The sequence below is a fragment of the Colossoma macropomum genome, unplaced genomic scaffold (assembly GCF_904425465.1).
Source record: "Colossoma macropomum unplaced genomic scaffold, Colossoma_macropomum, whole genome shotgun sequence".
NCBI classification, from domain to species: Eukaryota; Metazoa; Chordata; class Actinopteri; order Characiformes; family Serrasalmidae; genus Colossoma; species Colossoma macropomum.
This window is the reverse complement of record NW_023495331.1, coordinates 59,090-85,851: the sequence shown is the minus strand read 5'-3', so window position 1 is coordinate 85,851 and position 26,762 is coordinate 59,090. Positions and strand designations below refer to the sequence as shown.

At 40.1% G+C, this 26,762-nt stretch overlaps 1 protein-coding gene across 2 annotated transcripts; it reads left to right on the top strand.

The window, feature by feature from the left end:
* Window positions 1-1,120: 1,120 nt before the first annotated feature.
* LOC118801796 (palmitoyltransferase ZDHHC3-like) lies at window positions 1,121-24,814 on the top strand. 2 transcript variants are annotated; one of them, XM_036562166.1, is made up of 8 exons: window positions 1,121-1,196; window positions 1,308-1,366; window positions 8,095-8,414; window positions 9,639-9,763; window positions 12,683-12,779; window positions 13,267-13,348; window positions 19,335-19,465; window positions 21,052-24,814. In XM_036562166.1, the coding sequence occupies exons 3-8, from the start codon at window positions 8,121-8,123 to the stop codon at window positions 21,208-21,210; spliced, it is 888 nt and encodes a 295-aa protein (XP_036418059.1). In that variant the 5' UTR covers window positions 1,121-1,196; window positions 1,308-1,366; window positions 8,095-8,120; the 3' UTR covers window positions 21,211-24,814. The 2 variants fall into 2 exon arrangements, with proteins under 2 accessions (XP_036418059.1, XP_036418060.1); XM_036562167.1 differs by having other exon boundaries at window positions 1,137-1,196; window positions 1,291-1,366.
* Window positions 24,815-26,762: the final 1,948 nt, after the last annotated feature.

The following is a 26,762-nucleotide window of genomic DNA, read 5'->3' as shown; positions in this document are numbered from 1 at the left end:
TTCTTTATAATTAGTAAAAATGATTGCGTTCAGTTAGTCATTAAAAAAAACCCAAAACATAATAAGTCAAATGTTGATGATTCACTCCGAGAGGCAGAACACACAAACGAAGCGAACCACATATAAAAAAAAGCCAAGAACAAAAACAGTTTAGGGACAACGAAAAGGCAGAACCATTTAGTTTAATTAATTTACCATTAAAAAACGACAAAAATATAGCAAGTAAATAAAAACGGCTCCTCAGTACGAGTCGGCCCCCAACAGTCACTTCAAAGAGCCAACTCTATGAGCCGACTCTTTCGCGAACAATGGGCATTCGGATTCACCGGTGAGAGTCGGCTCTTTCGGCTCCTGTTAGCTGCTGTTCATGTTGTCATGTCTGCGTTGCAGTCAGTGATAACTGATAGAGGGTCGCTCTGTATGTATTACTCCTTAAATGACAAAAATAAACCTTTAAAAGATAAACAATAGACTAAAAATGCCCTTAAAATGCTTGATTTTAAGTTCCTGTAGAAGAACTAAAGCAGACACAGCAGAACTCATTAATACAGAATGGGTGTCCACAGACTTTTACCCTGTAATGTGAGCAATGCAAGCAGAACTAAAGGGTCCAGCCCAACACACTGCCTACTGACCACTTTATTAGGGACGCCTCGGTCAATAAACACGGTGTTACAGAATAGACTTTTCCCCTGAGACACATCATTAGGCTTGGGATTGTAAACCGTAAAGAACATTATAAGTGAAAAAAAGGATCAATGCAGACAAATATAAAATATAGAAATACATAACTAGATTTTTTTTAAAGTACATTCAAATTATTCTGGTTTAATTTGTACTGTATTTCTGATTTTAAAAATAAGTCTGATTTTTAAAAATTTCACTATTGATAGAAGAACAAGAAAAAATCTGTAAGATTTGTTGATTTCGAGTAATCTGTTTAATGCAGGGCCAAATACGTCACACGTACTGTTTTCCCTCTACAAATGCTTTTGACAGTGAGGACAAATCATTTGTTTCCTCATCCCTCCCTGTCTAAGCGATTTTTATTTTTTATCCACAGCTAGATCATTTTGAATATCTGCCAGTGGGGACTTTTATTTTGAAAAAGGTGTGTTTGGCTCGGAGAGTGGTCGTAGCGCTCTTCCGACGGTGTGAATTTCCTGGTGTGTGTGTTGTGAGCTGAGAGTGAGCGGGTAGGACAGATAAACTCTCCGGTTCTGTCTGTTTTATCGCTTTAATTAATTCCTTTATCTGTTCTGTTCACCTCTGTGCGTTCTCGGCTCTCAGGGTCTCTTTCTGTGCAGGGCGGAGTGGTCAGGGGGTGATCTGGTGACGGAGTGACAGAGAGACAGAGGAGCAGAAGGTAAGAGTCACTCACTTATTCACAAAAACACACATTAAACATGAACCTGGGGGAATTAAACTCATCGCGACCCCTGATAGTAATGAAAACACTGCCTGGTAGCGACTGGAGCAGTGAACCCAGGCTGAGCTTCGGCAGTTTATTAGTTCAGTTATTCTCATACATACACTTAAAGGGGAACTCCACCTAATTTTCCAAATTTGCTGCATAATTAAATGGTTAAGATGTAAACAAAGTCATTCAGAGTGGTTTGGTGTGATATTCTCTGTTCTAGAGTCAGAACTGTTCACAGTGGTGGTGATAGGAACCAGACATCCACCTCTAAAAGCTCCCTCACAGAAAGATGTTACATTAAATGGATATACGCTGACTGATGTCTGAGGCATTGTTTTATGATAGATTCGTCATAAAGGTTTGGCTCAAAATGTAGTTTAATCCATGTATTTTAATCCAGGGGCGCCGGGCATCCAGCACAGTTTGGTGGTTCCCCTCTTCAAACACATCCACTGAACCTGGCTATTAACAGATGAGGGTAATCAGGTGTGCTTCAGCAGGTAAATCACCAGACTGTGCTGGACACCTGCCATCCAGGAACAGAGCAGTGGACCCCTGTTTTAATCTGTTCATGGTGGAGTGATACATGCAGGGTGGTTTGAGGCAAAATAGTCCCCAAATAAAACGTATTATTTCAGATTTCCCACTATTCAGAACCCAGAAGACTCGTGTAGGTTCACTGGTGGTTCTGGATAGTAAATAAAATGTCTATATTTGTGTTGTAGTCATGGCAACCCCTGGTTCCTATCACCACCACTGTAAAGACATCTGAGTCTCTATAATCAACCATTTTTTACACAAACCAGTCTGAATGACTGAATCAAGCAGAAGTGTTGGAAAAATGGTGGAATTCCCTTTTAATTCTGTACTAAACGAAATAATATACTGCCGTTAAGTACTATTAAGATACATTGCTGGTTAAATCCAGACCGTGCTCTGTAATAGTGCAGCATACTTTTCTCTTTTGTTACAAAGACTACTGTGCTACTAAATACTGCTGTTAAATTGACTTATACAATTACAATTAAAAAAATAAGTGAAAGTGAAATAATTAAGTAAAACAATAAGCTAAATTATAGCCAGGTATGACCAGTTCACGTCAATTCAATTCAGTTTTATTGTCGTTCTACATGTACGGGGGTTCAGCATAACAAAACACATTTGTGCACATATACTAGTGGGATAACAGACAGTGTATATATACACACAGTAAGTGCATCTACAGTAAATAAACAATAAATACAGTATAAACTAGAGAGAGAAGTGTACTGGTGTATAGACAGTGTGCATATGTATGTGCAAAATCTGTGAAATATTCGAGTCAATTTTTAGAGGTAGTGTTCAGTAAACAATGGCATGCATGTCAGTTGAAGTTAGTTCCAATGTCCAGTCCAGCTTCCTGATCAAATATTTTAAAGGTGCTTATGTGAGAAATGCAGTCTTAGAGCTCACGGACGAATCTGATACATGATGGAATACAGTAAAAACTTAGTCAGCCATGAATGAACATTATTTCTTCTTGTTTGTTCATGTTTCTGGTCATGTTAAGCTGGACTTTAGCCCCGCCTCTGATTTCTGATGACGTCACCCTGCACCAGCAGCCAGGAAAACAATAATATTAACCAATAATAACATTGGTTGTGTTCGTGGAGAAAAAGTGCTCAGTTTAACTAATGTGACATTCATCATAACTAGGATATCAGAATTTTCCAACTTGGAATCTCCTGCTTTCCACCAAGGAAGGCTTTTACACCAAACACAGTGTGAATAACCACACAGTGTGTTTTTTCTGATTCATCAAAACTATGAATACCAAACGTGTCCAGCGACGCGGGAAGGTGTTTAAAGTTGGGAGGGTGAAGAAATGTTTGTCTGTGTATTGGTAATGTGTTAAATACTGTGTGTGTGTTTTTTTTTTTCATTTAAAATCATTTGGGTAATTGTACGATCGACCCAGCATTCGCTGAGGGTGCCTACACACTAGAGGCTGACGCAGTGTCAGAAACGCAGTCGCCCAGTGCATTTCAGCGAGGACGCTGCGGCAGCTCTGTCGGACTACAAATGTCCCTGTATGCAGTGAAACGAGACTTCGTCCAGCGTCGAAAAAGCTTAAACCATTTCAACTTTTGTTGCAACGGATTCTGACGTGGAGGCACGTCAGCCAGTAGAAACATGCAGGTGGAAGATGGTGGACAGTAGTGACGCTGTGCACTCTCTTCCTGTTCTATATGACTTCTTTGCCTTCCTGACTGTTGTCTGCTTGGCTCTGTCCGTGGCCATTGCCAAAATTTTCTTTCGATGGTCCATATTTCTTTGTTTCTGGTGCAAATGTTCAGTTTCCCGCTGGATTTTGAACTGTACAAACTCCGCCCTGCTCCAGCTGTGTACACGCCTTCTAGACAGACATCTGCATGTGTATGCATGTACCGCTCTGTCCTTGCATTGTCTAGTGTGTAGGCACCCTGATGCTCACCCTGCTGCCCCTGCTTTCTCTTGCAGGATGAATTTTATGCAAAATAATTGAGCGTCGACCAAACAGGTTGTCAGTATGTGGTGGGAAACTGCCCATAATCAAGCTCCACTCATACATCCAGCAGGTGCTTATTACAGTGGTCCAGAAACATGAGCAAGTGGGAGATGAGTACATTGGCTGAGAATGTGAACATTTTAAAATTATATCAGGCCACATCTGGGCACAGAAACATTCTACAGCTCCTTCTTTTAGTGACACTCCTCAAATCAGCAGCTGGTGAGGAAGTGAATGAGTTCGTACTGAAATGCAGTGCTGGCTTTATCTGTGCACGGCTACTGTAGATTTTGAAGATATTGTCGCTGCCACACAAAAACCTTGTATCTCTTTTTTTTTATATATGTTTTTATCATTTTTATATAAAACTCTAGTTACACTTTGCAGTGTGTCAAAATGTCATAATAAACAGACTGATATAAGTGGTCCGAAGTTACTTTGGGGAAAAAAAAATCTGGTTACATTAATTTCCATTACAAGTTAACAATGTTTTTATCTTCTGTAAAGTTACCATTTTAGAGATATGAAGTTTTTGTCCGACAGTGATGAAGATATAAAAATAAACTAACTAACACTTACAAAAGCACACGTGGGTCTTTGCCTTTTCAGCTAAACAAAAAGCCACTTCCAGCGTTCCTGGACAAACAAGCAAATGCAATGAAAATACATTGTTCTCACGATGCGAAGGCGAGCTGTTCTCCATTGCGGAAAAGTGAAAGTAGTGTAGGGAGCTTCATCACCTCATTCAGGAGCTGAAACGTTGAGAGCTTCCATGTGCAGCTCTGATATCTGTAGCTCTGTTTGCCTAGTTTAAGCCGCTTTTGGAGATGCTAACGCCGCCCGTTACAAAGCAGAGAGCAAACTAGTCATTTGATGCTTGTGCAAACAGTTCTTCATGCTGGGACACAGGCAGTCTGTCATCTTGGCTGTCACCATGGCGACACCAGTGATGGCTGTGATTGGTCAGAGAGTTAGCAAAAATTGAGCAGAGGGCGAATAAAATAATGTTGCTTTTTTCTCGTCTGAATAAATTGCACTTAATGTGCAAGATATCATCAGTAAAACACGTGCCTGAATAAATCGCAAGGATTAATGTGTGCATATGAGCTTTTGTTTCTAGGAGCTCAGGACTGACTTTCTCTCTAACCTACTGGTAACTAGCAAAGATACTTTCTCTGGATAGACAAAGCACTTTTTGTAAGTCGCTCTGGATAAGAGTGTCTGCTAAATGCTGTAAATGTTAATGTAAATATGAAAAGCTCTTTAAAAGGATTTACACTGGAATTAGAGTTTGTTTGGTCACCACTTCATTAATGGTAAAAGTGGACAAAAGGCTAAAGCAATTCATTGTTCATGTAGCACAGATAATGACATGAAAGCATTCAGGTTGATTAAAAATCTGTACTGGAGAGCTTAAATTAACAGTGATCCAGGTATCTCTCTGCATTTAGCCGTATTATACACAAACAGCAACTCAAAAGTTTGTTTTAAAAGTTTAAAATGCTTTTTGGGTGCTGGAATGAACCACTTGGAGAAGTTGGGTACCTGCAAGATTCTGACTTTCCGAGTAGGTAAAGTTGTGGTGTGATGTTCAAATGGATTTTTCTGGCTTGGACGTCAGAAACTTCCCGTTTATCATGAACTCAACATCAGAGACTCTCCCTAATATTGTGTTTCAGTTGGAAATACATAGCGGTGTAGAAAGAAAGAGCTCTGTTCACAGGGACTTTAGCCAAGCTGCATTTCTCACGTGTGAACAAGAGTGAGTGTTCAGACCTTTCATTGTGCAGCAGTAGGTCAGGCTCTTCCTGGTCTTTCTGCATTTCTGTGATAAAGTCAGTTTGAATAAGTGAACTGTAAAGAGTAGATAAGGTGCTGTGTGTCCTTGTGAAAGTGAAAATAACAGTCATCCGTTGGCAGTGGTGCATATTTTTCTGGTGTGTGGAGTTACTATCATATCTCTGTTCTCAGCAGAGGTGGGTGGGATCTATCTCTGTTTACTCAGTTTTGTAGAGTAAAAACAAAGCGAATTTCCAAAATCAGTAAACCTGATTTTAGGTAGCTGATCATGCTCGACCTACACACGCTCATTGTGCTCAAGTTCACCCTGCACACACTTGTCCTGCTGGAGCTCAAACTGCAAATGATCATCCAGCTCAAACTCGTCCTGCACACGCTTGTCCTGCTCGAGCTCGTCCTGCTCGAGCTCGTCCTGCTCGAGCTCGTCCTGCTCGAGCTCGTCCTGCTCGAGCTCACCCTGCAAATAATTATCCTGCTGAAGCAAATCCTGCACGCGCTCATCCAGCTTGAGCTCGTCCTGCTTAAACCCGTCCTGCTCGAGCTCGTCCTGCACACACTCGTCCTGCTCGAACTCGTCCTGCTCGAGCTCTCCCTGCACACCCTCGTCCTGCACACACTCGTCCTGCTCGAGTTCGTCCTGCACACACTCGCCCTGCTTGAACTCGTCCTGCTCGAGCTCGTCCTGCTCGAGCTCGTCCTGCACACACTCGTCCTGCTCAAACTCATCCTGCTTGAACTCGTCCTGCTCGAGCTCGTCCTGCACACACTCGTCCTGCTCAAACTCATCCTGCTCGAACTCGTCCTGCTCGAGCTCGTCCTGCTCGAGCTCGTCCTGCTCGAGCTCGTCCTGCTCGAACTCGTCCTGCTCGAACTCGTCCTGCACACACTCGTCCTGCTCGAACTCGTCCTGCTCGAACTCGCCCTGCTCGAACTCGCCCTGCTCGAACTCGTCCTGCACACACTCGTCCTGCTCGAACTCGCCCTGCTCGGGCTTGTCCTGCTCAAACTCGCCCTGCTCGAGCTCGTCCTGCTCGAGCTCGTCCTGCTCGAGCTCGTCCTGCTCGAGCTCGTCCTGCACAAACTCGTCCTGCTCGAGCTTGTCCTACTCGAGCTTGTCCTGCTCGAGCTTGTCCTGCACACACTCGTCCTGCTCGAGCTCGCCCTGCACACACTCGTCCTGCGCACACTCGTCCTGCTCGAGCTCGCCCTGCACACACTCGTCCTGCGCACACTCGTCCTGCTCGAGCTCGCCCTGCACACACTCGTCCTGCACACACTCGTTCTGCTCAAACTCGTCCTGCTCGAGCTCGCCGTGCACACACTTGTCCTGCTCGAACCCGTCCTGCACGAACTCGTCCTGCACACGCTCGTCCTGCTCGAACTCGTCATGCACGAACTCGTCCTGCACACGCTCGTCCTGCTTGAACTCGTCCTGCTCGAACTCGTCCTGCACACGCTCGTCCTGCTTGAACTCGTCCTGCTCGAACTCGTCCTGCTCGAGCTTGCCCTGCACACACTCGTCCTGCGAGTGTGTCCTGTACTGTATTGTACTGACTGTAATGACTGACTCAATTTGACTGTACCAGCTGTACTGTATTGACTGTAGTTTACTGTACCAGCTGTGCTGTATTGACTGTAGTTTACTGTACCAGCTGTACTGTATTGTACTGTGCTGAACTGTGAAGTCTGCGCTGACTGCGTGACTCAGGGCCTCCACTGGGAGCAGGAAGTGTAGGTTATTTGTCTGTATGTGTAAGTGACCCATGATTCCTGACTCACAGTGAAACACACCCAGGAGAGATTAGAGCTGTGTGATTAAAGCCCTGTGCTTATTTACTCTGATACTACTGCTGCTCTTAGTGCTCTTATTACTGTTAATAAGAGTTCACCACAACTAATAAAACATACAGGCCCTCTGACACTCTCATACAAAATAAACATAACATGTATTATTCAAGAGAATTAATTTATATATAACATTACACATTTTTTGTAACACAATGTTTAATTTAATTGGTAGTCATAAACATAAACTATACAGCAATTAATAAAACATTGTAGTTATGCAATAAATACAATATTAATTATTTTTTATATTATACAGGCAATTATACTTGACAATTAAGCTGATATTAAGTATAATTATGTTGTAATTATTAATACATAATAACAATAATAGTTCTTTAAAAGGATTAATTAAGTGTAGTATTAAATTATTTATAGATCTATGGATACATCTCTGTTTCTTTTTTACTCTCTCTCTCTCTCTCTCTCTCTCTCTCTTTTTCCTCTCTCTCTCTCTGTTCTCTCTATGTCTCTCTCTCCCTCTGTTCTCTCTAATGATCAGGATGCTGAGAGCTGGTCAGTGAGACGATGAAGTCCAGTAGGGATATAGAGAGAAAGGCTGGTTACCTGCAGCCAGAGCACTGCGCCCCTCCCCCTCCTCACCCGCCCTCGTCAGGACAGATGTGGTTCATCCGGGATGGCTGTGGGATCGTGTGCGGCGTGATCACCTGGTTCCTGGTGTTCTACGCGGAGTTTGTGGTTGTGTTTGTGATGCTGCTGCCGGTGAGGAACGTGGCGTACAGCCTGGTGAACGGAGCGCTGTTCAACACACTCGCCTTCCTCGCCCTCGCGTCACACTTCAGGGCCATGTGCACCGACCCGGTGAGTCTACGGTCAACACCAGCCTCATCAGCCTGCAGATCACAATATCACAATCCAAACCAGGGGTCGTTAACTGACCCAGCGGAGTGTTTCAGCAGACTGAACTGAGCGCTTGGAAAAAACTTTGTAGCAAAGCCCATTAACAAATGTAAAAATTGGTCATATTTCAGTGATACATGAACATGAACCAGCACAGCTTCTGCAGCAGAGCTGTTTTTCAGTTTATCTGATCACATGCATTCACACTCATCAGAGCAGAGACTGCAGGGCTGGATATCAGATCAGAAAGAGAATCATTTCACATATTTTCATAGATTTTATATGTTATTACTGTTTCTGCTCTGATAGTGGACATGACGTGTTAAGCAAAGGAAAGTTGATAATAGAAATAGTGACTAGAGAACTCTTTGTTTTTCTCCCTGTTTCAAGTACAAAAGCACTGAATCTGTTAAGAGTTTGTGGTTCTGATAAATTAACCTGTCAATAAAAATCACTTCTGAGGACGAATAAAATAACTACATCTCTTAACATTTAGAATCCTCCAGAACCATCATCATGTACCAAAATCAGTCGTAATTCATTTTTACATGACCATTTTTGAAACTCTCTTTATCCCTTAGAATTAAACAGGATGTTTCTGTTACTGTGACTAATATATGTAGATGAGCTCTGTTCTGATAGGCTGTGCCTCATTCAGAAAACAGTTCAGGCTGAAACACTCTTTATAACTTCAGTATGAGTGGGCAGAGCGAAACTGCTGTAGTGGATGTATGTATAATATATAACGTATAAATATAATGTAATATTATGTTATATACATAAAATAAGTTTGTATATGTAAATAAGTTGGTTCTTGTGATGTCATCACAGAAACAGTGTCTTCAAAACGGGCTGCTTATGAAAATAAGCTACGTCAGCTGTTGAAGACGTTCCTTTAGTAAGAATTTCTGCATAATTCAGTGGTTGAGATGTAAGCAGAGTCATTCTGAGCGGTTTGGTGTGAAATGGTTGATTTTAGAGCAGGGATGCCCAAACTTTTTGTCTCGGGGGTCCAGAGTTAAATGTTTGTAGTGGGCCGAGGGCCAAAAACAAAACAATAGACAAATTAAGTGTTTTAAAATGTACTTTCTAACATTACACTATATCTTTTATATTTTCTATGCTATATTATAGTCTTCTTCAAAAATGCAGTTTAAAATGTTTTTTCTTTTCTTTTGCCCATAGGGGGCAGTACCAAAGGGAAATGCCACTAAGGAGTTCATAGAGAGTCTGCAGCTGAAACCAGGCCAGGTGGTCTACAAGTGCCCCAAATGCTGCAGCATCAAACCAGAACGAGCACACCACTGCAGGTAAACCCACTAACCGGCCACTTTATTAGAAACATCTACCTTGTGCTTCCACTAACCAGCCACTTTATTAGAAACATCTACCTTGTGCTTCCACTAACAGGCCACTTTATTAGAAACACCTACCTTGTGCTTCCACTAACAGGCCGCTTTATTAGAAACACCTACCTTGTGCTTCCACTAACCGGCCACTTTATTAGAAACACCTACCTTGTACTTCCACTAACTAGCCACTTTATTAGAAACACCAATTTTGTGCTTCCACTATTTGGCCACTTTATTAGAAACACCTGCATTACAGCTCCAGTATGTAGGTATACAGTTACAAACTGTGGTCCATCTGTTCTTTACAGTTTATCAGTTGTTTCAGTTTTAGTAAATCAGTTTGATGCAGCGCCACCCTGAGGGAGACCAGTGCTGCAGCTTTAGTTAGATGGAAATTCCACCAATTTTTTATTTCTGAATAATTTAGTTTGCGATGGTAAAAGTGATACACAGTGATTTGGTGTGAAATGGTTCAGATGTCTTTACAGTGGTGGTGATAGAAACCAGGGGTCGCCATGACTACAACACAGATATAGACATTTTATTTACTATCCAGAACCACCAGTGAACCTACACGAGTCTTCTGAGTTTATATGGAATGTTGATGATGGAAAATAGTGGAAAATCTGAAATAATAAGTTTTCTTTGGGGACTATTTTGCCTCACAGCGCCCTGCATGTATCCCTCCACCATGAATGGAGTTTAAGTTCTCTAAACTATCATAAAACAGTGTCTCAGTCATCAGGCAGTGAATTCATAACCATTTACTGTAGGAACTTTCTGTGAGGAGCTTTTAGAGGTGTTTATTTTCAGGGACCCCTTAATTAATTTTGATCGTGAGGCTCTCTCCTGGTTTTATTAGGGAGTCCTTCATGCCTTAGTTGTTGGATTAAATGGGATTTCAGCTCAGTTTACTGCTCACATCTCCCTCCTCTTTGCTGTACAGATGGATAAAGTTAAGGTGAGCTGAGTAACAGAGAATTAAGGTAAATGGAGTGAAATTGGATTTGGAGCATTTGTGATGAAGCAGTTTGAGGATAAATCTAGTTGAGTAGAATTGAATTACGAGTGCGCCCTGGCTTTGCTCCATCTGTGGAGGGGATTCTGATTGAATTTAATAGGTATTAAAGCACACTGTGGAGATTAAAAACCAGAGGAGGTCAGTCTGTTTTCATGAAACAAGTCTCATGAGAAAATTGTAGGGGTGGGCATTATGACAATGACAAAAAAATCAAGGTAATGATAAAATATGACACAATATGCTTTTCTGAGCGTATGATTGATATCGTCCGTAACACGTAACTATGTGTTTCGTTACAAAGTGAACATAATTAGTTCTGTTTAATTGAATTTAGTGCAGTGTAGTTTGTAGTTTTTAAAACACTGAATAAAAACCTTTGTAGTTCATAAATAGTGTATGTTTTTATGATTATTATAATATTTTTCATGTGGCACTAGAGGTCCTATTTTGTCTGTTCCAACTTATTAAATCTCAGAATATTGTGATGTGTAATGTATATCATGAAACGGTCTTAAATTATCAAGATACAGTATTTTTGCCACATTGCCCACCTCTATGAAGTTGCTTGATTATCATTTATTGATATTCATTGTGTTCAATGGGTGGGAAAAAGGTTATCCAACACCAACTGGCCCTGTGTGATAAAAGTAATCACCCTCTTAGTTCCCCAGTTAACAAAATTAATAGTTGATTAATGGGTTCAATTCAACTAAACATATCCAGGCTCGATCACTGCCATCCCTGTTGAATCTAAACATCTTAACTTAAAGAGAACTTTTCCAGCAGTGTGAAGGAAGCTAAAAGCGATCTAAAGACTCTATGTAAAGTTATTAAAGTATATCAGTCTGGAAAGGGTTACACATCTATTTCTAAGGACCTGGGACTTTTGACTGGAAATTAAATAAAAGAAGGTGGTCTCTGACCCGATTTAAAAGTTTGTCCCTTTGAACACTTCAGACGTCTGGTTCCTATCACTTAGAGCTCACTGCAAAAACTCATTTACAGTTATTTGATGTGAAATACTTCAGTCTTGGGTAACTTACTGACTCAGAAATCTGACTTAAGTTTCTCTAGAACTGAGTGTTTCACACCAAACCACTCTGAATGACTCTGTTTACATCTTCACCATTTAATGATGCAGATTTCCCAAATTTAATTTTATTAATTATTAACAAAATATCATCTTGTATTGGGATAATGTAATACATTTGGACAATATTGTAATATTAAATTATAAACATATCCCCCACCTCTATGAGTAGGTGTGTGTAAATAGTGTGCACTATACAGTCATTAAAAAGTTTGAACACCCCTGGTCAAATTCCATGTTGTTGTTGATTTTATACGCGGAAATAAGTGAACACGTCCTCTACAGAGAACACATTTAAATAAAAGGCATTTTTTCCCTGCAGTTGTTAGAGCACAGTGTCTATTTATTTTCTGAGTTTAACATGGAAAACAAAAACATAATATATAAAAGGTGCCATAACTTTTGCACAACCCACATTTTATGTTTTATTTTTTCTCCAATATGTCAAATCCAGCAAATAAGCAGTGATTGCGTATTAAAGTGTGCAGAATTGTGTGTCTGTAGAGGATGTGTTCACTTACTTACACTCAAATCATCAAAAATGATCAAAATCAACAACATGTACCTTCAACCAGGGGTGCACAAACCTTTGCACGCGACTGTGTAAAACCAGTTGTAATTGACTTTGAGTCTGGCCTGCAGCCGCACTGGGAGAGACTGAGAGATGCACCGTGACCTACATTCATACTGAAACTCTCTCTCTCTCTATTTCTCTCTCTTGTTCTGTTTCTATCTCTCTCTCTCTGTCTGTCTGTTCTTCTCCTAGTGTCTGTAAGCGCTGCATCAGGAAGATGGACCACCACTGCCCGTGGGTGAACAACTGCGTGGGTGAAAACAACCAGAAATACTTTGTGCTCTTCACGGTGAGTGCAGACACCCCGCACCGCACTGCACCGCCCCACCAGCCTTCATACAGCACAGCTATTACTGATATTTAAAGGGCTCATATGATGGAAAACGCTTATTCGTTCAAATAAAACAGTTTCGTGTTGTATGTAAACATTGTTCACCTTCACTCTGCGTATTTTGAAACTAAGCTGCTAAAATAGACTGTTTTGGATTCATTGTTTTTGTGATGTCACAAAATACAGTGCATGTACAGTCGTATGCAAAAGTTTTGGTGCCACTCGTCAAATTTCATGACTTTCTAAGTGAAAATAAGTCAACACGTCCTTTACCGAGGACACATTTCTGCTCATTTTAATACACGTTTACTGTTTGTTTACTGAATTTAACACATTTGGAAACAATAAAACATAAAGTGTGGCCTGAGCAAACGTTGTTTTATTAGGTCAGTACTTTGTGGATCGGTTAGTGACCGTGTATTTATTTGTTTGTGTATTTTTGCAGATGTACATTGCCCTGATATCACTCCACGCTCTCCTCATGGTGGCGTTCCATTTCATCTTCTGCTTCGAGGAGGACTGGACAAGTAAGAACAGCGTTCAGTTGTTTTTCTTTCTGGGTCGGTTTCTCACATCCATATTAATCATAGGCCTTTAAAAAGGTTTTGATGGTGAATAACCACTAGTATTTCGGGTAACACCGGGTCTGGTATTTTGTCAAAATGGCTCCAAACCGAAGGTTCTCAACCTTGTCCACCTCAAGGCCCACCCATTTATCATTAGAAAGCATGAAGGCCCCCAGTTTTTTGGGTGATTTTCAACCCAAAACACTGACGTTTATCATAGAACATCAAATATCAACAGACTGGTTGCAAATTATATGGAATATTTCAATGTTGTGGGGTGGAATTTGTTTTATTTCTAGAGGCAGGTGCAAAAAAGCTGCCTTTGCGCTCCGTTGTTACAGGGCTTGTGTTAATATTGTTTACACTTTTTTCTTTATTTTTTTTCTTTTCTTCATGGGCCCACTACAGACCACTTGCCCACCTCAGTATTGGCCTGAAGACCACCAAAGGGTGCTTCACACCCTACTCGTGGTCCACACTCCAGCGGTTGAGACACCTTGCTCTAAACCACAACTTCAAGGCTGCACCACCGGATGCGGTCTGAGAGGGTTGAGAGGTGTTTTTGGGGGTCTATTTTCACAGAAACTGTTTGGGCTATTTGGGTGACTACTGGCTTCTAAGTGTTTGTTAGCAACGTTAGCCTTGTATCTCCAGCATTAAAAGCAAAGAAGCACAATTTGGACACCGAACGTGTCTTTGCTGATCGACTACATCTGGAAGATCGTGTCAGTTAGATTTTGCGAAGAAACCCCGAAACTACGTCTCTGCCACTTCTGTATTTTTACAGGAACAAAAGGAAGTCTCGCCTGTTGGGATAGAGCCAGTTTCCCAAGTGACCTATTTCTGGTCTGACTTTCAGTTGTTTCCCTGTTGCCTCAATAGAGACACAGGGAAGTTAAGAAATGCAGCTGTTGTGCGGAAACTGCAGTCCACACCCCAAACACACAGCAGAGTCTTAGAGAAATAAGCATGTAATTTTAGCAAATCTGGACAAAAATCTGTAGGACAAAGCAGCTGACTGTGTTTACATGCAAAGATTTTTGCCAATCCGATTGAATACATTGAAATCATTTAGACTGAGGTGTTTGTTCTCACTCTACTCAACAGTCTGGTGGAAAATCTCCATCTACATGCTCATTACAAGTAATCAGATCAAAAATGACATGCTTGTGTAGAGAACCACTTAGTGTAGACGTTACCATGACAACCAGCATCACGTGAGTCCAGTCAGAGTGAGATGAGCAGCAGTGAGCAGCGCTTGTGTTTTTAATTGCTTTAAAATGATGTCAGACTCAGGAAAACGTCCTTCACATGTCCTCATTAAAGAAGGCCGAGAGGAAGACGTCGTGTTCTGAGACACATAAGCTGGACGTCCGTCCCACCGCCGTCTTTTAAAGATCAGAGCATAAACTTCGTCTCCTCTGCAGACCAGTTTCTGCTCCGCCATGTTGAATGTTATAAACGGACTTAAACTTTCCGATAGGGAATGTAATCAGATACAGGCGTTTATACGAATATTATTCTTCTATTTAACGGATTATTTACAGGATTACCCACCTCGATCAATCGGATAGAAACTGTATTCCGAATGGCCTCAATCGGACTAGACTATTCCGATTGAGGTGTTTACAGGGACGTATTCTATCCCGATTGAGCTATTAGTCGGATTGTTAACGGATGATTAGGCTGCATGTGAACGTGGATACTGTTACGCCATAACAGCAAAAAACTTTATCCGGGTGGTTAAAGTAGGTAGTGCTCCACTGGTACAACAGGATGTTGTACTAATTCTGTTTAACCAAGACATTAGAAAAACAAAGCTTTTTAAACTGATATTCCCAGGTTGATAACTTCACGGCCTTGTGTGGTTAATTTTTGTCATATTACCATGAACATAAACCACCACCATTTCATTTCGTTGCAGTGTTTAATAAAGAAGCATTCACTTTATAATCCCACTGCTCATCCAAAAACACCTGACCCAAACATGATCCAACTGAACTTACGGTTCTAGTTCATTTGTAAACAATGTCTTAGACATCAGGTAATACATTCACAACCATTTCATGTAGTAACTTTCTGTGAGGGAGCTTTTAGAGGTGGACGTCTGGTTCCTATCACCACCACTGTGAACAGTTCTGACTCTAGAACTGAGCATTTCACACCAAACCACTCTGAACAAGTCTGTTTAAGAATCTTAACCACTGAATTCTGCAAAATTTTTGTGTCGGTGGAGTTCCCCTTCAGGCATCCTCCTCAGCACTGACAGCTGAAGCCAACAACAGTTTAGTGAATTTATTACTCGTTTAGAAGAGCCAAGCACTGTTACATCCCCAATAAAGGCGCCGGAACGTGAACTAGGACGGCAGGCTGGTGTTTTCATTGCTATTTTTGGAATGATTTCTTTGTAGAGAGTTCAGTGTTAGGGGAAGTGAGCTAAAGGGCGTGGGAAGAAAGAGGGTTCTTGCTCATATTTTCACACTCGGCAGAGCTTTATTCGTTTCTACATCTGATTCTGTGTAACTGTAGACATCTGTGTGAGCGTCAGGACAGTGCAGTGTATCGTTTTATATCAGCCCATTGTGCTAAGCTAACTAGCAATGAAGATAAATAGCCATACTAGAAGCTTTTTAGTTACATAAAATGACCAAAAAGAAGACTAAATCATTAATACTGGCCATTTACGAACAGTTCCAGCTGTCTGAGCCGGTGGGAAATGAATGAATGAAGTTCAGTTGGATCCTGTTTGTGTCAGTTGTTTTTTTTTGTGTACATTGTGGAAAACATCTTTATACAGTGAAGATTTCTCTGTTAAACCCTGCGGTGAAATGTAAGGCTAGTTTATGTTCATGGTCATATGACAAGAGCTAAACCACACAAATGTGTGAAGTTATTAACCTGGGAAGATTAAAAAAGTTCTATTTTTCCAATATCTCTGTTAAATAAGTACAAAATCCTGTTGTATCAGCTCTTTGCTGTGGTGATGTAGCACTGATAGACCCCATGTGTCAGACACAAGGCCCACGGGCCAGATCAGGCCCGCGGCACAATCCTGTCTGGCCCACAAAAATATTTTAATTTTCTGTTAACATTAACCCGTTTCATAATGCGCTGCACTACAGTCCCCAGCATGCACTGCAACGTAATGTACACTCTGACTCTCCTCCCCAACAACAGTCTATGGGACAGCAGTTACACCTTAATTCTACACAGTTCTACACCAGTCATATAACCAAAATGCATTTCAGCTGCAGTTCAACCAATATAAACACTGTCAGCTCAGCAGCTCAGAAACTGAGCCCAAGTCTTAATGAACGTGCAGCAAAGAAAGGATGGCAGCTGTCCAGTTCAAGCAGATAGGTGGGTTTAAAAAGGCTGAGCTACTGGGGACGTTTAATTTTCAATATTTCAAGTATTCATGTAATATTGCAAGATCTACTAAAGTTTTTGCGTATTTTGAATAAACAATGACCAGTTTGGGTTACAGCACAACATTAATGAGAAATAAAATAAAAACATAGTCGTTCTCTGACCCACAGATTTGATTAGATTTTTTAATGTGGCCCCTTTTAGTGGTTGAGTTTGACACCCCTGATCTACACTGTTCTAAAACTCACACAGAATCAAGTGTAGAATCAAACAAATCTGACATTTCTCTCTGTCGAGTCTGAAAATATGAGCGAAAATATGAGCAAAAACACTCGGTCTGTGGCCTCTAGCATACATGCTGATAGCACTACAGGGTTCTTTAGTAAAGGCAACGGTTCTGTTTAGAACCTTATCATGCTTAAATGGTTCTTTGCCTGGTGAATCGGTTCTTCAGATCGATGGAGAATGTGCTGTATATTTTTGAAAATGGCTTCATATAGAACTGAAACGGGTTCTTTTAATGTTACGATGTCAAGCTTGTAACAGAAGAACCCTTTTTGGTGCTATACAGAACCATTTTCAAAAAGATTCTAAGTAGAACCACATACAACACATTCTCCACCAATCTGAAGGAACGATTTAACCCTGCAAAGAACCATTTAAGCATGAAACGGTTCCATGTAGAACTGATGGTTCTAAATAGAACCATTGCCTTTACTTAAGAACCCTTGAAGAGCCATCTTTTGTAATTGCGTAGCTTCTTTTAGCTTATTTCGCCTTGTGTTGAATTCTCTACTGAAGAATAGCAATCAACATCACCATACTGACCTAGTTTACGTGCTGATGATCGTATCAGTGATGGAATCTTTGGAGACTTCATCGTCTTCTGGAAGAGTCAAAGTTTTGCTAAATTATCAGTAGCTTCAGGGGTGTTTAAAAGCTCCAGCAGCACTGCTGTGTCTGATCCACTCAGACCAGCGCAACACACACTAACACACCACCACCATGTCAGTGTCACTGCAGTGCTGAGAATGATCCACCACCCAAATAGTACCTGCTCTGTGAGGGTCCATGGGGGTCCTGACCACTGAAGAACAGGGTAAAAGGGGGCTAACAAAGTATCAGAGAAACAGATGGACTACAGTCTGTAACTGTAGAACTACAAAGTGCACCTATATAGTAAGTGGAGCTGATAAAATGGACAATGAGCGTAGAAACAAGAGAGCAAAAACAGCCCGCCCTGCTGGTCAGAGCTGGTGTAACATGCTAAGTGTTAGCCAATTTATTAATTATTTTGACTGAGAAACTGGTGAAAATTTTTTTGATGGCTGAAATTGTATAAGTGATGCTAGAAATCTTATTTTGGCATTTTTGTGGTTTGTTACACAGGCAGTAAAAATAAAGTGGACGTTGGACTCCAGAACGCCCTTTAATTTCTTTTCATCTTAAGAATTCACCTTCAGGTTGTCCATAGGTGCAGTATGTTTAGGTTGGCAGGGTTGCTCCCCCTAATTCCCCTCTTCTCATCATAACCTTTTCTTCTTTATTACCATGAGGCTCCCAATCCAGCAGCTGGCCAAACTCCCAACTGCTCCAGACTTTGGTTCTGTCTAAGTTCCTCGATAAATCTGAGCCAAGTAATAAATGTGTGTAGATCACAGTTGACCTGGCTACGGTTAATGTTTACGGCTGCAACTACTGAATATTTTCAATTCTTGATATTCTACTATTATACTACACTGGATATATCATTAATATTATAAGAATGATTATTTAGTTTATTAACAGTGCCTAAATAAAACTGAATAGCTGATAAAGAGGACTTCCACCACTTTTTTAAACATTTCTGCATAATTAAATGGTTAAGATGTAACAGGTCATTCAGAGTGGTTTGGTGTGATATTCTCTGTTCTAGAGTCAGAACTGTTCACAGTGGTGGTGATAGGAACCAGACGTCCACCTCTAAAAGCTCCCTCACAGAAAGTTACTACAGTAAATGGTTATGAATTCACTGACTGATGACTGAAACACTGTTTTATTGTAGTTTAGAGAACTAAACTTCCATTCATGGTGGAGGGGTACATGCAGAGTGCATTCCATATAAACTCAGAAGACTCGTGTAGGTTCACTGGTGGTTCTGGATAGTAAATAAGATGTCTATATTTGTGTTGTAGTCATGGCGACCCCTGGTTCCCATCACCACCACTGTAAAGAGATGTGTACTATTTCACACTCTGTTTACATCTCAAACACTGAATTATGAGAGAATTTTGAAAAATTGGTGGAGTTCTCCTTTAAAGACCTGAAAATCTGAAAGGTGTCAGTGAAAAACGTGATGGGTAGCAGCGTACTGTGCTCCTCTGTCTGATCCCACCTGATGCAGTTTTCATAAATGTAATGAAAATATTGATTAAATTGATATGTATTGATTTTATTGATTTTTTGTTGCAGCCACATTAAATTCAGAGTAAGAGTGAGATTTAATTAATATGTAAATAAGGACTGATTTGAGGGGGTTTGATCGGCTGGATTATGAGCCTGACTCCATCCCTCCATCTTCCTTCCCTCGTTCCTCCAGAGTGCAGCTCCTTCTCTCCTCCAGCGACCGTCATCCTCCTCATCCTCCTCTGCTTCGAGGGCCTCCTCTTCCTCATCTTCACCGCCGTGATGTTCGGGACGCAGGTCCACTCCATCTGCACTGATGAGACCGTAAGTTGCACCCTGTTCCCCTCATCGAGGTCACCCTCACTGCTGATGTCACATCCTTTCATTCTTTTCTTTGTAGTTTTTTTTCTTTGTTCAGCGTAACGTATAACTCTTATTGTTTTCTTTACAACTGAGATTAAACAAAAGATTTTTATCTCTTTCAAAATGTGGCTACTCTTTTCAGACCCCCCCCCACTTTCATTTATTTAGGTTACATTCAAAACCAGTTACAAGTTATTAATTTTTCAGTGACAAACATATCTAACAGAAGATTAAACAGCTAAATCTAATCTCAGCTGTGTCAGTGAGTCACTCTTCACCTTTATTCCAGCTTCCATTCTTTTCAGGAGACTTTCAGTTCCTCAAAGAATCTGCAGACACACCTCCAAAGTTCAGTCTTAGAAGCTGGTTTCGCATTTTCTGCTTCTTACCATCCAAGTCATCTATCATGTGAACTCTACTCAAATTCTCATTCTAGTTTTGACTTTAGATTAAAATTTTTGTACAAACCAAAATGGAATATTTGTACATTTTATAATTTCTACTAGTTGTTTTGCACAAATAAGCAAAAACATCTTAAATGACACATTTTTGTTGACTTCTACATGGTTAAAATGTAGTTTTATTTTATTTATTTTTTTGTATTTACCAAAAAGCATAAGAATTTAAACCCTTTGCTACTGTTAACTAATAACCCACCTGGTTCGTTCTCATGAGGTATTAATTTTAGATTAGAAGTTTTAATACAAATATTTGTGGCAAAATGATGTCTTTTGTTTACAACAAAAAGCACCAAAAAGCCACAGAGAACACACTTCAGTTTTAATGCACAGTTTCTGTTTATTTATACGTTAATATATTTGCACAGGCCACAGTTTGTTTTCTTTCCCCAGTGTGTTAAATTCAGTAAATAAACACACCTGAAAATCAACAAAAACATGGAATTTGACCAGAGGTGCACAGACTTTTGCACACAGCTGTATGCTGGTTTTAATGGTCAAAATATCCTGTGATCGCGGGCATAAAATGTCTCAAGTGAATATTTGCCTGTTTTCCCTTTATCCTAAGTGAGCTTTTACAAGGAAAAATGAAACATATCCATAATTGTGAAATGGTATCAAGTTTCAGCACTTCAGGTTTTAAAGTTAACATGTTTAAATTTAAATTTACAGCTTTAAATTTAAACTTAATGTTTTAGACAAATACATTTGTTAAAGGATGTTATTTTGTAAAATAATACATTTTAGCAAATGTAGCTGCAGTATTGGTCAGGAAAAAAAGTTTCCCTCCAGATATTAAGTCAAAATTTAGTGAAAATAAGTCTTTAATTCCAGATACTGAGTCAAAATTTTAAGAAAATAAGTCTTTATTTCCAGACACTAAGTCTAACTGCCTGCTCAAGCATCACATACTTGCCTCATGTGGTTTCTGAAACTGTATGACACACTGTGATCTGTAAACATGGACAAAGCTGGAAATGAGTCATGTAGTTTGAAATGTGCCCGTATTTCAGTCCACGTTCATAAACGTGCTGGACATTGTGTAGGTTTGATTTTAAGGCCGGAGTGTTGTGGATTGTGTGGTTTCAGGGAATAGAGCAGCTGAAGAAGGAGGAGAGAAGATGGGCCAAGAAGTCCAAGTGGATGAACATGAAGGTGGTTTTTGGTCACCCGTTCTCGATAGCGTGGCTCAGTCCGTTCGCCACTCCTGACCACGGCAAAGCGGAGATGTATCAATACGTGGTCTGACGCGGGAATCCTCCTTCCCTATTGGACGCAGACTGATGATGCGTACAGGAAACACACTGTCGGTCACTGAGACAGACTCTACCACTCCACTCACTGTTTTCTACTGTTCTTTCTGCCAGACTCTGTGGGTTTCCAGGCTGTGTGGGACACCGAGGCTGACGTAATGTTTGCTTTAAAAGTCCTTTATTTTTGCTGATTTTAGTTTCGGTGGCTGTGCCTGTTGCTGTTTACGTTGTTGTTGTTTTTCGTTCTTCTTTCTGTTCACACCAAAGCCCTGAGTGCAGCCTTGTTTTTGCTTCTTGCTGTTTGCTTGAAACAGCCGGAGAGCAGCGTTATGACGCAAAGAACGCTGGGACACGTTTTAGGCTTTTTGTAGCTGTACCAGAGAAAGGTGACCATCCGGTGACTCGTTTTGGTCGGTTGCCATTAGCCTGACCGTGAGTATAAGAAAACGTTCCCCTTTATTCCTGACTGTTCTAGTTGGCACAGTTTTCCATTGTTTTTTAGAAGAGCTTGTAGGAGCTTTGAGATGTTTAAGTAATATAAATCTACTGAGCTCAGTTCTAAAACTAATGACTTCTCTGAAAACTGTGGAGGCCCCTTCCCACCAGATAGAGAAAAAAAACGCATATGGTTTATTCCTTTCGTCAAAATGTCGACTTACAATCTTGAAATAACTACTTAAATTCCTGAAATGTTGATGCCTTCCTTATTTTCTCATAAAGCTTATTTAGTATGTATTTTAATAAATCAAGACTTTATTATACCAAAATAATTACTTACTTTCTCAAACTGTTGACTTTGTATCTTAAATAATGACATACTATGTTGAAACAAAGGCTAATGCTTTCATAATTTTGACTTATCTCGCAATAATGGCTCATCAACCCAGAAATAATTACATACTTTTCTAAAATTTAAAGTTTCTATTTCGGCATGGTAAGTCATTATTTCAAGTTGCTAAGCCAACAATCTCAAGAAAATTCATTGTTTCAAAATTCGAAGTCAAATTTCCAAGAAAATAAGTGATTAGTTCAAGATTCTATCTCAACATTTTGAGATATTAGTCTTTATTTCCAGATACATTTAGAGAGTAAATAAGTCGTAAATTCCAGATAATAACTCAACATTTTGAGAAAATAAGTCTTTATTTCCAGACACTAGATCAACATTTTGAGTAAAGAAGTCTTTATTTCCAGACATTAAGTCAAAGTTTGAGAAAATTAGTCTTTATTTCCAGATACTAAGTCAAATAATAAGTCATTATTCTGACACTGTAATGCATTATTTTGAGATGCTATGTCAATATTTCAAGAAAAGTCATTATTTTGAGATACTAAGTCAAAATTCTGGGGAAAATTTTTTTTCCTCCTCTACCTGGCAGGAATGTATTTCCATACGATATAGCCTAAAATGGCGGCAGTTCACTTAAAGGGAAAAAAGCATTTTTAGGTAAGAATGTGAACATATGTTTGAATGTTTGGGGAACATAATCTGTAAGACTTGAAGAGTTTAACGTAATAATAACCGTAAAGGAAACACTGAAGCTGATGTAGAACAGCAGAGCTTTGCTGTCTTGACGGTTACGTTTAAAAACGAATGTGAATCAAGAGGAAGAATCAGTTGGTATTATATGCAGTTTATTTATTATGATGAACTACAGATGTGTTTCATTTTTATAGTAATCGGATCACGTGGGGTTCATTCGGCAGTTTAACGGTGAACTTCAGGTGGCGTAGCTGCTCCTCTCACGTGGAACCGAAAGAGATCACAATGATTCTGCTAGTGTTCTACTCATTTCTCCATGCACTCCATGTAACAGGGAACGGTTCAGTATTGAACATGGTTCTCTATGATATGTGGTTATATGGGTTCGCCTTAAGCTAGATCAGAGAGAGCTTGGCTTTGGTGGCTGAACAGAAGATGTTTCAATGTGTTAAAACTTGTTTTGCCAAATTTTGTTCTTTCCTGAAGAGAGGACTGTTGAATAGCCCCCAGAAACGCCTGAGGACACCAGCAGAAATGAGCTGCACCATATGGCTGGAACAGGGATGAGATTAGTCAAGCTTTGACATGCAGTTTGCCTTTCTTTCTTTCTTTATTTTTGTCTTTCTTTCCTGCTTCTTTGCTTTTTTATCTTCAAATAACACCAGTTTGTATTTTAATTAGCGTTTCTTGCTTTTTTTGTGTCTTCAAAATAACACCAATTTGTGTTTTTGACAAGGGTTGTCACCCAGCATGGACTTCAACCTGGACTACGTATGAACTTGCACAGTGTTTTCAACAGTTTTCCCTCAAATGATGGACAAATATGATGAAATAAATGTGTGTTTGACTTGTGCACATTTGCACACGCTGGAGACCAAGTCAACTACACCAACAACAAAGTACTCTGATCCACGATGGATGCTTTTTATTTTCTTCACTGTGAAAAATAGTCTTTATTTCCAGATACTAAGTCTAAATTTTAAGAAGAGAAGTTTTTATTTCCAGATGCTAAGTCAACGTTTTGAGAAAACAAGTCTTCATTTCCTGATACCAAGTCAAAGTTTTGAGAAATTTCATCTTTATTTTCAGATACTACATAAAAATCTGGAGAAAATTAGTCTTTATTTTCAGGTAGTAAGCCAATATTTGAAGTAAATAAATCTTTATTTCCAGATACAAAGTCAAAAGTTTGGGAAAATAAGTCTTGACTCCAGTCCTTCAGTGTTCTGTTCTTTAAACACACCGGACTCAACTGTTCAAAGCCTTGGTGGGTTGAATTCAGAGCATAATATGAGGGAAAAGTCCAGTCTCTGCAGAGCTGTGACCTGGAAGGAACTCAGTCTGACATGCCTGAAGCAACAACCAAACCTCCAGAGATACAGTCACTGAGAAGATAACAACTGATACTGAACTGTAGCAAAGAAGGTGGATCTTCAGGAGCAGGCTTGGTGACCGCTGTCCTATACCATCACTCTAAATGACCCTTTATTATTTAATAGAGAACTCCTGAACCTCAGAGGAACCTAATTCTGCTGCGCCAATCAGAAAAGGACAACCAATGAACTCCCTTCAAGCACGATCAGACTCTTTATCTTATCTTTCTGCAGTTTTCTGAATCGTCCTGCAGTCTGGAACCAGCTGTGTGTTCTTTCTTTTGATGAATGGCTACCAAGCTTAAACCATACACTCTGAAAAGGTTCCTGAACGGTTTTGTAGGAAAACTTAAATAGTGAAGATCTTGAAGGCTTCAAAAAAGGTCTTCATACTCCACATCTCATTTACAAGAATGGTTCTTTAAAGCAGTGGTTCTCCAACTGGTCCTCAGAACCCCCAGACAATCCACACATTTCTATTTTTGCCATCAGGGGGGTGCTCCGAGGACAAGTTTGAGAACCACTGCTTTTATGAGACCACAAGTGGTTCATCATTTCAAAGAACTTTATTTTTAAGAGTGAACCTCAGTGGAAGCTCCTTCTGGTACATCAATCAGAAACAGAGCTCCATCAGGCTCTATCAGATGCTGTGCTGTTTATCTGAATCGTTCTTCAGTCTTGAACCAGCTGTGTGTTCTTTATTTTCTGTTCTACACAGTCTTAGAAATAAAGGGTGCTCAGTGGTTCTTGGTTTGGATATATGGTTCTAGGAAAATCCTTCAATTGGTGAAGAACCTTTACATCATGCAAAAAATGTCTCATTTTTGGACGTCTCGTTTACAACCTTGGTTATTTAAAGAAACATCTGGTTTGAGAACCACTGCTTTGGGAACCAGAATTGGTTCTTCTGTGGCATCACTCTTCAGATCTTTCTGCTGCTTATCTGAATCGCTCTGTGATCTTGACCCTACAAACCCAAAAAAGATTAAGTGTAGTACCGAAAAAGATTCTGTAACTTGTATAAATAGTGCAACTCCTTTTGGTGCTATTAATGCATTCAGGTGGTTCTTATGGTTCTATATAGAACCACTGCTTTTACTTAAGAACCCTAGAAGAACCATTTTTGTGCTGCTTCTTTTGATAACAAGCTACCAGGCCTGACCTACACATTCTTAAAAATAAAGGTTCCTCAGTGGTTCTTGAGTTTATGGTTCTAGGAAAATACAGTACATTGGTGAACAGTCCTTTACGCCATGTGGAGTATGTGGTCCATACATGCACATTTAATTTGCAAGTGTGTTTTTTCTTAAAAAAAACACCTACTGAAAGGTTCTAGGGCAGTTCTCAAACCAGTCTTCAGAGGCTGAGATCGAGAACCAAAGTGGTTCTTCAGTGGCATCACTCCAAGGAGCTCTGGCACCTTTATTTTTAGGGGTGTAAACATCAGGCCTAGTTGGTCACTTTGCTTGTCTTGGTTTGTTCTTAGAGCAGATTTGCTGTAGAAGCTCAAATGTGTTGACTTCATTTGCAGCTGATCAGCTTATTCTCCAGCTAGCACTCGTCCCACTGGGTGGTAAAGCCAGCAGAGGGGGTCAAGCTTTTCAGCGGAAGAGCACTGACCTACGATTAGTTTTTACCTTTTGATTATAATCACAATATAAACCCTGTCGTTGACTGACTGAGACCACCAGCTGCTCTTTACATTGTGTAAGCATTTCATGATGAATGGACCAACAGAAATGTCACTTTTGCATATGATGTTCTATTTCTGACACCACACTGTCTTACTGTATACCAGCATAACTTCATTTCCTCTGTGGTTTTATGTTCTAAGAGTAAACCAAGCAGTGCTGAACGCTGTTCCTCAGGCGAGGTTTATTCAAGCATTGATATGTTGCATTTCTTATAGGTATATTACGGGTTTACAGTGTTATATCATCATCTATACATGAAACATACATATTTACAATTTTACAGATGTGTATACGTACATATATTCAAACAGATTTACAGACATGGTGACACATGAGCAGAAGAAGACTACAGGTGAAACAGAAATACATTTCCTATTCTTACTACACCTCTCTCTCTCTCTTTTTTCTCTCTCTCTCCAGTATGGAGGAGGATGAAGTTCATATTTATGCTTAAATAATGTGTTTATTTCTTCACTTCCTAAGACTTTCTCAGACCAAATGAAAGGTTTTAATTGTAAAAATCCACTCCTAACATCATTATTCCCCAATCTACAACTGAAAAAATCAAAGATAAACGCTCGTTCTGCATTTATTGCTACTGTATTCTTAAACAAACATGGTACATTTTGGTCCAAAGTACTTGGAATGTACACGGAATTGGAGAGAGGCAAGAAACTTGATCTAATTTTCTACTTATTCTAATTAGCGCTGCATTCATTCAAATGCCTTATAAAGAACTTCACAGTCACTCTGTGCTATGCTACTCTGTATATCTTACTCAGTTTAATGTCTTTAGCGCTGAATCTTATCTATAGCGTCTTAACGTAGAGTATTTTAACATTAACATGAACAGACGGTTGATAATGTGCTATGATGCGGTATCACTGACGTATGGCTAGGGCAGCGGCTCACAGCAGAGTCAGTGTTAGATGAGGAACAGGAGGAGCTACAGCAGCAGCGTCTCCACTCCAAATAACACTGATGGTCACATTGTCAG

What these genes read in the sequence shown, in the direction of transcription:
- LOC118801796 (XM_036562166.1), top strand. Translation starts at nt 8,121, where the DNA reads ATGAAGTCCAGTAGGGATATAGAGAGAAAGGCTGGTTACCTGCAGCCA. An exon ending in CTTCGAGGAGGACTGGACAA is followed by an intron (nt 13,349 to 19,334) that starts GTAAGAACAGCG and finishes TCGTTCCTCCAG; the next exon opens with AGTGCAGCTCCTTCTCTCCT. An exon ending in CCATCTGCACTGATGAGACC is followed by an intron (nt 19,466 to 21,051) that starts GTAAGTTGCACC and finishes GTGTGGTTTCAG; the next exon opens with GGAATAGAGCAGCTGAAGAA.